The 12,244-nt window shown below is 43.5% G+C and overlaps 1 protein-coding gene across 1 annotated transcript in view; it reads left to right on the forward strand.

The window, feature by feature from the left end:
* Positions 1–12,244, forward strand: part of LOC103181055 (protein tyrosine phosphatase receptor type M) — a 220,877-nt gene that overhangs the window by 49,695 nt on the left and 158,938 nt on the right. The window contains 2 exon segments of the mRNA XM_007897258.2: positions 2,408–2,523; positions 4,579–4,753. Of these exon segments, the coding sequence (XP_007895449.1) occupies positions 2,408–2,523; positions 4,579–4,753 (291 nt within the window).

Raw genomic sequence — 12,244 nt, forward strand, 5'->3', positions numbered from 1 at the left:
CTTGAGGTGATGAAGGCGTGGACCAGAGTTTCAGCAGCGTGAGGGGTGAGGTAGTGCCGTAGTCTGGCGATGTTCCGGAGGTGATGGAAGGCGGTGCCAGTTGTGGCGCGGATATGGGGGAGAAAGGACAGCTCAGGGTCGAACAAAACCCCGAGGTTCCTGATTGGCTTTGAGAGGTGGAGAGTGCAGCCTTGGATGCTGATGGTGTCAGCGCCTGATGCTGTCAGAACACTGCATTGCCTGAGATGCCAGCCATCCTTCAGGTGAGAAGTCCAACCAAAGGTCCTGTCTACCTGTTTAGGTGGATGTTAAAGATCCCATTGCACTTTTCAAGGGAAACAAAGTTACTCCCAGTATTCTGGCCAACAATCCTCCAAGTTAATTAGTTATTCACTTCATGGCTGTTGGTGGGATTTGGCTGTCGCAAAATGGCTGCTGAGTCTGTCTCTAAATTACAAGATGTTAAAGGCACGAACATTCTTTCTTATAGAGGGACAGTGGGTACATTACACTTTAAATGAAAAGCACACTTCCAATTGCTCCTGGATTTAATTTCCCCACCATTACTAGAATACGGCTTGCGGATGTGAAATGTTTGACAATGCTGAAATCCCTCCAGTTATTCCAGAATTCTGAGCTTTCGGCGAGATCAACCATCCGAGCCATTGAGAACTGTGGTACTCAATGTTTGTTATCCACCAGACTGCTACTGTGCGTTAGCTGATTAGTAAAAGAATGAATGCTACAAGTGTTTGCCTGATCAGCGAGAATTAGTTTAAATCCTGGAAATGTGGAATCAGCAAGTCCAAAGACAAATTATACATTTGTGTGCAGATTTATTGCAATGTTAAATTAGCAACGTTTTGTCACTTGTGCCATCCTGGCTCAGTTGGTAGTACTTCTCTCCTCTGAGTCTGAAGGTTGCGAGTTCTAGCCCCACCTTCATCTTTAAGCTCACAGGCTGAGTCTTGGCTGACACTCCAATGTACCTCATTGTCGGAGGTGCAGTCATTCAAATGTGATGTTAAACTGGGACCCCATCTACCTTTGGTCTTCAAATTGAAGGTAGTGCAGAACGGTGGTAAATTCTTAAGTATGGTATTGATTTGATTGTCGCTTTCTTATCTTTAAAACTATGGAAAATGATGGCTTCCAAAATTAAAGCTGATTTGAAGAGTTTTTCGCAATCCTGCAGGATGTTAAATTTTAAGACAAAATAAGACACAGGCTGAGATTAGGTGGAATTTCGTGCCTATATCTGTTACTCCAACAGTGATTATTATTGTTAGTCTTTTGGGAGTTTTTTGACTTTGTTTAAGCTACTCGTCCAAAGCGTTTGATTGACTGATGATTGTGGTGCCCACGTAATACTCAATGGAGAAGCATAGATATATTGCCGGACACCTCAGTAATCAGCCCATTCAAGTCTGTTCCACGCCTGTCTTGGTCTGGCCGCTGAAGCTTATTATTATGCACCGAGCTCTGATTCTGTGCTCCTGTCTCTGGATGGCCACATTGCAATTTCTACTGAAGCACTTTGGATGCAACAACAGTAGCAATTGTCAATTACTAAATGGTCCTTCAACCTATCACTGGTTTGAAATTACATTCGGGGTGACAAAAACTAAGTACTGGGAAAGTGGATTTGCATTTAACTTAGTGTTGCTACCTCTTCTCAATCTGCTTTACACTGAGGTGAATGACATGCAGGTGAATAAAGGGAGAATGAGAGAAACTGGGGGATGGGGATAGGGGTGGTGGGGAGAGAGAGCGAGGGGAGATGGTGTGAAGGCAAATAAAATGAATAATAGACAATATCTGGATTTTACCTCCTCCTGAATCCAGATAAGTTAAGGCCAATTATAGAGCCCAAACTATTACCCTAGGGTTGATATTAGATAACTCAGCACAGAACTGGATTCAAATCTGCAGCCATACAGTCAGTGTGACCTTAACATAATAATAAAAATCCTTGTATTTGATACAGCACCTATAATGTCGAAATATCTCAAAGAGCTTTCTGGTAATTGCAGTGACAGTGTATTTTTGTGGGCGAATGAGGCAGCCAATTTGCACACAGCATCGTCCCACACAACAGCCACAAAGTGAATGATTAGTTTTATCTGGGGGATTGTTGGCCAGGATACGGGGAGAAACTCCATTCTCATTTTGACAGGACTCTTAATGTCCACCTGGACAGACAGGTGTATCTCAGTTTAACATCCCATTTAAAGAACAGCACCTCTGACAATTTACTCACCCACCCCTACTCTCTGACACTGAACTGGAATCGACAGTGCTACAAGACCATTGATGCGTAATACAACTTATAATGGTAAAATGTAGATAAAAGTCTCCTATGATTGTTTAATTCTGTCCTGTTCATTTTTCTTCTTTTCTCTTCCAGTCAAAACCCCTCATTTTCTACGCCTCCAGAATGTGGAGGTTAATGCTGGGCAGAACGCCACGTTCCATTGCACGGCCAATGGGCAGACATCGCCGAACGATAAACTCTGGCTGCAGGTAACCAGATAGAGCAATTCACTGAGAATTACCCTGATAACATTATCTCAAAAGAACCTCACAGCTCACCTTATAGACATAGATAAGTTGCTAAATAAGAAAGAAAGCCGAGAACAATGCTTTCAGATACGCCAAGACAACAGGACATAAGACATAGGTCATAATAATAATAATAATCCTTGCATTTGATATAGTGTCTTACCTTATATAGTGCCTCTACAGCTTCACAAGATTTGCTGTAAAGTACAGTGAATCTGTATTTTGTAGGATCAGGTTGCAGGACAGACACTAGGAAATATTTCTTCATAAACAACGTATTAAAAGTTGGGAACGGGATACAAGGACAGTTGAGGACAGGAACGCTGTACTCATTTAAGCTGCTTGATGTTGTAGCGGGAAGATGGTAGGGTGGGATTGAATGGGCCAAAAGATTGTCTGAACCTTTCTTGTGATATTGTAGCTGATTCCAATCAACTATGCATGAAAATCTATGGAAATGTTGCAAAAAATGGCATCTCAAGAGTAGTAACTCTCAGCCCTGCTACATGACTGCATTTGGAGGCCTGTATGTAGCTTAGTGGTTAGAGCACTCGCCTCGCAAGCGAAAGGACCTGGGTTCGATTCCCGGCAGGGCGAAACATTGGGCAAGTTTCTTTACTCCACATGCCTCTGTTTACCTAACAATAAGTAGGAAACTAGTTGTTAGTCGATTGGCAGTTTGCTTTTCCAGGAGTAATCCCATCAAAAAAAAATTTGATCACTTGATTCAGGACTGTTTGTGAGATACTGCTGTGCGAAATTGGCTGCCGTGTTTCACTCACAAAACATAGTCAATTCATTTTACAATATATTTTGTGAAGCCCTTTAAGACGTCTGGAAGACGTGAAAAGCGCTATATCAAATGCAAGGATTATTACTATTATAAGATTTATTGGAAGATTGCTAAGGTTACAACTTATCTTTAGGAGTCTCTGCTCAAAGTGTTAGAGTTCTAAGAACATTTTAATTCACAGACAAAGGAAAGTTTGTGAAAGCGTCCTTTGCCGCATATATACAATGATTGACTGGCTGCCAATTGTTAAAAATCACCACCTGAATCGGGTTCGCAACATTGCTGATTTAAGTAGCTGTTGCTGTTCGGTCCATTAGTGGCACCACAAGCCATCAATCAGGCACTATTCTACAACTGCTGGCAACGTGGCAAGTTTGTCTCCAATAAGAAAGTACAGAAAGCAATGAAGATGTTGGGACTGAGACATACTCGGTGCCTGCCTGTTAAAATAATCTGTCACCCATTACCACTGTGGTTTAGATAGATATTAGCCTTAAAGTTCCTCTTGGTGATCTTCAATGCTCTCCCTGTCCCTTTTCCTGTCCAATCTCCTCAAGCCCCACTCTCTCTCTCCCCCCAGCACTCTGCAAGCTCAGGCCTGTTGATGTTCCCCGCCCCCTCGATTCCACTGCTGGAGGCCAATCTTCAGGTTTTCAGCCACGATTTCCCCTGCTTTGTGAAACTTCCTCCCCAAAGTCTCATCACCTCAAATCCTCTCACCATGCCTTCAAAAATCTTCTAAAACAAAAATATGTTTTTGATCATGTCTTCGGACACTGTCCTCCTACCTCACTTTCCCCCACCTCGGTGGCCCTCACTATCCATGTGAAATGGCAACATCTGATGCTGAGGAGAAAGGGAGAAAGGGGAAATGACAGGAGGCACGGGGGTTGAAGAGGAAAGTCTTCAGGTGCAATAAATCGTGTGTATCTTGGTCTTCTTTCCCCCAGAAAATTGTTATATTCTTATCGGCAAAGATGGAGCTAGGTGAAGGGATTGAGGTAGGGAATTCCAGAGGGTGTGGGCATAGTGGCTGAAAGCACGGATGCTGATTGTGGAACAGAGGGGCGGGGTTGAGATACGTGCAGAAGGCCTTAGCCAGATGAGCAAAAGGAGCGTGTGGAGGAGTGGGGTATGAGCAGGTCAAATAGACATTTGATTTTATTTGCACTATGATATTCTCCCCCTTCCCTGTCCCCCCTCCCTCTCCCTTTCACTCTCAGGGACGTAAAGGAAAGGACACCCCCATAAAAGAGACCAAAGTGTCCAACTCCCGTCGATTTATAGCCACCTTCAATGTGGCTCAGACGGTACGAAGTGATGCTGACCACTACCGCTGTGTGACTCATTCCATCACTGGCTCCGGAGTCTCCAACTATGCAGAGTTAGTAGTGAAAGGTGAGTTTTGCATTCATTCCTTTGCGCTTTTGTATTCCATTCTTCTTTACCTTCCATGTGAATAATGTGATTTTGTCGCTGTCGCCAAAGATTTGACCTTGAGATCTGGCTGTTTGATGGAAACCATGCCACAGTTAATGCTTCTCACAGACTCTGCCCGAGCCTCTCTCTGAGAGGGAAATAAAAACTTTTGTTGTAAGGTAGGAAGAGTGACTCCAACAGATCGCAGTAGTAATTCTATCGTTGCTCTAACCCTCAACCAAGGCTCACTGATGTTTGTGGGACGTTGCTGGGACGCATTAGCAGCACGTTTTACAGAGCAGTCACTAGACCTGGAACAAACTCTTTGTGTCGAGTGTTCTGAGACATTTCAAAGCAATAAGTTGCAATGTCAACATAAGAACATAAGAATTTTCTAGATGAAAGAAGATCAAGGTCCATCCAATTCACCTTCCACCAACCTGGCAGCCACATGCACATGTCACATCCCAAACTATATACTGTATCCCAAGATATTATTTCCTAAAAGAAATCTATCTAATTTGCTTTTGAAAGGATTTGATGATTTGCTTGTCGAGTGCAACAATACAGCAACTTATCAATTCCTCTGCTCCCAGTATTAAAAAAAGGGAGTTTCTCCCAGTGTTCCAGCCAACAATCTTTAAATAAAAACTGGTCATTTACTTCAGGGATTTTTGTGAACATCACTGTTTGCAAATTAGCTGCCGAGTTCACCAACAAAACACAAACTTTACCAAAAATGCTGTGACGCACTTTAAGATATCCTCCTGACATGATAGGTATGATATGAAATGCAATGATTATTATTATTGTTATTATTGATGGAGCTTGAATAATGTAATTCCAGTTAGAGAGCTGTGGGTAATTAGATGAATGTAGAAAGCTTACGAGTTTTGGTGTTGTAATTCTTCCTGAACTTGGCAACTCTCAGCTAGATGCAGAATGAGGGTAGGAACTTTATCTGTTTTGAAGGGCCTGTATTTTATATATTTATGGCAAACGTAACAGTGAATAAACTAACATAAAAATAGCTGTCCTGGCATCATCAAACTTTAGTTGAAGCATACAGAAATGAGAGTGGTATAGGAGGAATAGACTAGTTAGGCTGAATGGTTTGGTTCTGTGCTGTATCAGTTATGCAATATGTAACTTCACTCCCTCCTTTTCCTCTCCCCCAAAACCCCTGCACCTTGCACACACACACTTGCACACTCTCACACATGTGAGTGCAAACACACACATGTGCACTCTTAACAAGTCGCAAACATGAACTCCCATATAACCGCCAGTGTACTCAGGTGGACTCTCTCAGATAATAATAATAATAATCCTTGCATTTGATATAGCGCTTTTCACGTCGGGAGGACGTCCCAAAGCGCTTCACAGAACACACTGTAAAGTGAATTGACTGTATATTTGTGGGCGAACGCGGCAGCCAATTGCGCACAGCAATGTCCCACAAACAGTCGTAGATTGAAAATGAACAATTTTTTTTTATTATTGTTTTTTGGTTTTTTTGGAGGGATTATTATTATCTTGTTGATACTCGTCAACAAGGTGATGACTCACCACTGTAATCATAGACAGACTGCAGACATGGTTGGGAAGAGAGACTGCAGACATGGATGCAATGGGCATGGAGAGAAGGAATAACATGACCAAACCCAGTGGCAGCCGGTTTCATAGCCAAGACCAATAATTTATATTTTGAAATAGACTGAGAACAGGAGAACTGTCTGCCTTCATGCAGATGGGCCTCTTTGTCAAATGCCCTTGCCTAGTTGCGTGCCCACTCGCAACAAGTACAAGCATTTTTCTTTCACAAACAAGCCAGTCAATTGACTGGATTTCAGTCATCATTCGATCCCTGTCATTTGAAAGTTACGTGCTGAAAAGCCTGCCAACATTCAGTGTTAAAGCTGCGCAAAGTGATTTGCTGATTGACAGGGCTAGTCCTAAATGCCATGCTTCATAGACAGGAAACTGACTAGGAGAAGTTTTTAGGAGATGGGATACAATTGGGTAAGGGGATTCTAGGCTCAGGGGCAGATGAATTGTTGGAAGGAAAATATTCTTGACAATGAGCATCTAGGTCCTGCTGCTCCATTAGCCGAGGCAGAGCTGCTCTCTGAAATGCACGCAGCCTTGTACAAAGTGCTCAATTCTCTTTGTTCCCTTTATATTTTTATCCCGGTTCCCCGCCTCCTCCAGTGCTCTGTGCGACCCCTCTCACAGTCAGCCATGCAAGGCTCTTTCAGTGTGAAAGCTAGGACAGCTCCACAGTGTAATTAGCTGACAGGGCAAACGCTTAAAGCCACGGTAGCTTCTATTCACAAAGCTTTTTCCAAGGCCTGGAAACAGTTTTTTACATTACATGTTGTGCAAGGTAGTGATTTGTTGTGAAAAAAAGCAAGCGGAAAGAATGCATTTTTTTCACCTACAGATCCCAAAAGGCTTTGATAACTAAGGATCTATTATCTCCCTTCTCCTCTTTATTCAAGGTGAAAGCCCGACCTTATTTTACTTCATGTACATTCCTCTCACTCATCTACAAATCCGTTTGTGCCTTTGCACCTCCAGAACTCTGCAGCTACCTTTCTGACCTGCTTTTTCCCACTCCACTACCCAGTGTCTCTGCTCGGCTGGCTCTGGCCTCCTGCTTGTCCCTCGTCCCTTCCACTTCATCGTCGGCAACCTCACTTTTGGAGCTCTCTCCCCCAATCACTCCGCCTTTCCTCCCATCTTTTAGATCACGACTGAAGACCTTCCTCTTTGACTGTGCTTACGGTCATCTCCACCCTCCCACCAGCTCAGCATCAGGTTCCATCAAGATGTTCCGAGATACTGCCCTGCGTGAAGGGCACTATTTAAAAACAAATTGTTGTTGTTGTACTATCAGTCAAAAAATATTAGCAGAATAAAACAGTGGGACAGCAGTGGTACAGATTGAGGCAGTGCACCTATTAGATTGACCACGGATAAGATTTTGAAGAAAAAGAACACAGAGGGTGCGGGGAAAGAGGAGGAAATTGGGATTAGTGTAAATTAACTCCTAGTCGGGGCACTTGCACCAGTTTTCATACCTGATGGGCCAAATGACTTCCACCAAACATGCTCTAACTTCAGTGATTCTAAAAACTTTTCCCTGAGTAAAACTTGTCATTATCTCAGGCCTTTGTATTCAAAGCAGGGGAGAAACCAGTGCAAGTTTGGATCACACCTTTCTCCCAGGCACATACGCATTTACCTTTCTGCAACAGGTTCAGAGAGGTGTGAATAACGCATGTTAATCAGCGTGGATCACACGTTCTGCGAGCACTTTCCTTTTTGATAAGTTTCAAGTCTAGCCTTTGCCAGCCCCCTTGTACAATGCTTTATAGATGCCCTGGAAGAAGTCAGCTGAGTGGGGGGGAACGGGTGAGAGAGAAAGTGTTGGTAATTGTGTAACCTTTGCTCATTAGTTTCTGAATTGCTAAACAGCAATCGCTGATCAGCACAGATTAGACTGCTCTGATTTTGCTCGGCTCATTTCCACTCTTGTGCCAAGCAGCACTCGCCCTTCTGTGGAGAGGCCACATGTTGATCTCTTGGTTGCTACGGAGCTTTGTGACTGGATGGCGGTGTATAATTACAGCCTTCAGGAATATCTCCTGGAATTGGTCAAAACATTTGCGCTGGGTGCCTCCACTGATGGAACAGCCCAAGGGTATAATTCCATTAGCGCTTAATGGGACAGCAATATAATTAGCATAATTCCTGCTGGGCCTGCTAGACAGATCCCAAGGCACGAGCCTGCCCTGAGGTGTCCTGTCCCGACTTTAATTTCTTTCCTCAAAGTCTCACGCTGACGGAATCGTTTTTTTCCCCTTCACCCCCCAACCCCCTCAACTCCCCTACTCCCATCACCTCCATTTTTGAATTAATTCTGTACCAAAGGAAGCCAAACAGAAGCAACAACAACTTGCTTCTTTATAGCACCCTTCATGCAGCGCTTAACGGCAGTTTGGTTTGAAAGCAGTGTTTTAACACAGAATGACACAGAATTATTAATAATAATAATCTTTGCATTTGCATTACCCACAGAAAGCGATCCGCCAATCGACTAACAAACGGGTTCCTACTTACTGCTCGGTAAACAGAGGCGGGTAGAGTAAAGGAGACTTGCTTAAGGTTTCGCCCTTAATTACAGTTGATTCACTTTACAGCATAATCTGTGAAGCGCTTTGACGTGATAAGGCGCTATATCAAATGCAAGGTTTATTATTATTAGTACCAAGGAGTTTTCACTAAACATAAAAGATAGATTGTCACTGCTTAATGGCATTAGCACTGGAGAGGTTTTTAGTGTGGGAATCAATCTGCCCCTCTCCAGCCCTCGTAGTATCTGGTTTAAACCCCGAAGGATTAAAACCCAAACTGCTATTAGAAATTCATGCCTCTGCTCAATCCCATAGCTCAGCTAAGTTTGTCCACTGGGTATCAGCACTGCTGTGCTAACTCCTCAATGGAGCCCTCTATTTAATTCTATTTCCCTCCCCTTTTCCTCAACGGAATTGTAGAAGTTCACAGAATAGTTGAACCGCACGTTAGAGCTGTGCTGAGTTTGTTGGCCTCAGCTTTGGCAGGATAGTCCCAGTCGTGCATCAGCCTGGCTCAGTTTATAGAACTCTCATCTCCTGAGTCAGAAGGTTGTGGGTTCAAACTCCACATCAGGGATTTGAACTCACAGTCTTGGCTGACGCTCCAATGCGGTGCTGGAGGTGAAGTGCATTGTTAGCGCTTGGGAAGCACTGCATTGTTGGAGATGCCATCTTTCGGATCAGACATTAAACTGAGGTCCCGTCTGCCTATTTGGGTCGACGTTAAAAATCTAATGCTGCCGTTCAAAAAGAGAAGGGAGTTCCTCCTAGTGTCCTGGCTAACAATCCTCCAGATAAAATTGGCCATGCACTTGTGGCTGTTTGTGGGACATTGCTATGCACAAAACTATCTGCTGCATTGGCCGACAAAACACAGTCGCTGCACTTAACAATATATCCAGTGAAGCACTTTGAGACATATTCCTGACATAAAAGACGCTGTACAAAATTCAAGGATTATTATTACATTTATGAGAGGGGCTACAAATGGCCTCAACACCTCGAGGGTAAGGAAAGGGAACCATTAAATTAAGGTTCCTGCTCCTTATCCCCACTCAGAAACGTTCTTTCTGCAAGGTGCTCGCTCATGAGTTCAGGTTGGGTGATGGCCAGATCGGGCTCGGCTGCACTAAATGACCTGCCAGCCCTTGCAACCAAGGCTCACATGCTTGGGAAAGATACCGAAGGCAATTGGTGTCTGTGGAACCGTATCCCAGTGGGAGGAGGAAAGCGATCAGAGACCTGAAATTCCAGTTCCTCTTCATCCTATAAAACTGGTTTGTCTTCAAGTTGTTCGCTTCACTTTACAGCAAATCCTGTAGTCGAAGAAGCACTTTGGGGCATCCTCCTGATGTGAAAAATGCTATATCAAAATCAAGGATTATTACATTTGAAATTGCGTGGAATTGTGGAAAATTCTTAAACTCAGTATAAATTTGGAAGCTGCTTTTCAGGGGGCTTTCAGGGGCCGAGATGAAGGGTTAATGGAGGTGGGAGGGGGTCAGGTTTTGGGGGTTGGGAGCGCAGTGACTGAAGGCTTGGCCACTAGGGCAGAAGGGATGAGATACAAGAAACAAGGATGAGTTTGCCGAATAGAGGGAGGGTGGTGACCAAGATAGTCAAGCTGGAGAAGGTCACAGCTATGTGAGCGAATGTGAGGATGTTGACATTGATCTGCTGGGAGCCAGGGAGCCAGTGCAGCCTGGAGTGACTGGAGGTGATATGCAAGAGAAGAGGTTAGTACTAGTAAGGGTGCTAGCAATGGAATTGTGGATGAGCTGTAGCCTGTGGATAATAATACTAATTCTTGCATTTGATATAACACCTTATCATCATTCAGACGTCTCAAAGCGCTTCACAGAATATATTGTAAAGTTAATTGACTGTATTTTGTGGGCGAAACACGGCAGCCAATTGCACACAACAACAACACATTACATGTGTATAACGCCTTTCATGTTGGGAGGACATCCCAAGGTGCTGGACAGTCAGGGATTTGGACCTGAGCAGGAGGTTGGGATCGGGAGGGGTGGAAGGTAGGGAGTGTAGGGGTAGGAAAGTGACCGAAGGCACCCTTTTTTTTTACTGTTAACAACCTACTCACTCCAAGGAAAACGAGGTGTGCAGACTAAGGAAACTTGCCTAAGGTTTTGCTCCACCTGGGAATTGAACCCAGGTCCTCTCATTTGTTAGGAGAGTGCACTAACCACTACACTATGGGACTCCAGGGGGATTGAGGGATGATGGAGCTGGGAGGCCAGGGAGAAAGGCGTTGGAGAAGAGTCTGGAGATAATAATGGTTTTACCCACTTTATACGTAAAGCTATCGAAAATAACTTCCCTATTTGTGCGACTCAGATTCCTTATCAAGGAATTTTATAAAGCAATTAGATTCTACAGCACATTCCCCAACCCGGTGAGCAGAGCAAAGCAGATTAGACTCACATTGTTATTGTAAGGTTCTGTTGTCTGCCCACCAACCAGTTTAACCTTTTGTTCGGATCTTGGTAGGAAATTCTTATCTGCTTAAGAATAAAACATTTTATTTCTTAGCCGATCGGGCTGGGAGATTTAGCTGTTTGGTCTGAGATCTGCAGCGAAGATACAGTCAGAATGATTGAATTACCCCTCTGTGGCCTTTCAACGTGACATTTGTGCCTGTCACAATCTTACATCTGAAAAGATGTTTCAGATATTTCTCTCCATTTTTTAACTTATCTCTTGCCACCTCCCATGCTTTCGGTGTATGTTTTTTCACTGCTTTCACTCCCTCTGTTCCTCTCCCACCCCCATCTCTCTGGCCAATTAATTAATAATATAATAATAATAAAATAATAATATCAAATTATATATCAAATAATAATATGAAATAAAATCCTTGCATTTGATGTAGCACTTCTCCGATTGGGAAGACATCTCAAAATGCGTTGCAGGATTCACTGTAAAGTGCAGTGATTGTGTGTTTTGTAGGTGAACGCAGCAAACAATATGCACAAAGCAATGTCCCTCAAACAGCCATGAAATAAGTAACCGACTTTAGCTGGGAGATTGTTGTCCAAGGCACTAGGAAAAACAGCCTTCGCTTTTCCGCATAGTGCATGTAATCTTTAATGTTAATGCACACACACCCCTACAGCACTGTCTTGGAGTCTTAACCTAGAGTATGAGTTCAAAGTCCCTACCTTTAGGCATTGTTTACGCACTGTTAAAAAAACAAGTGTAAAGACATGCTGTAAAGTATGGGCAGTCCATTTTCAGGCATCGCAACCCCAATCAACAGGGAACGAAAAGAAAACCAAGGCAGAAAGACATTGCTGCCAAATATAGCGCT

This window comes from Callorhinchus milii, unplaced genomic scaffold, assembly GCF_018977255.1.
Source record: "Callorhinchus milii isolate IMCB2004 unplaced genomic scaffold, IMCB_Cmil_1.0 Scaffold2, whole genome shotgun sequence".
Classification (NCBI taxonomy): Eukaryota; Metazoa; Chordata; class Chondrichthyes; order Chimaeriformes; family Callorhinchidae; genus Callorhinchus; species Callorhinchus milii.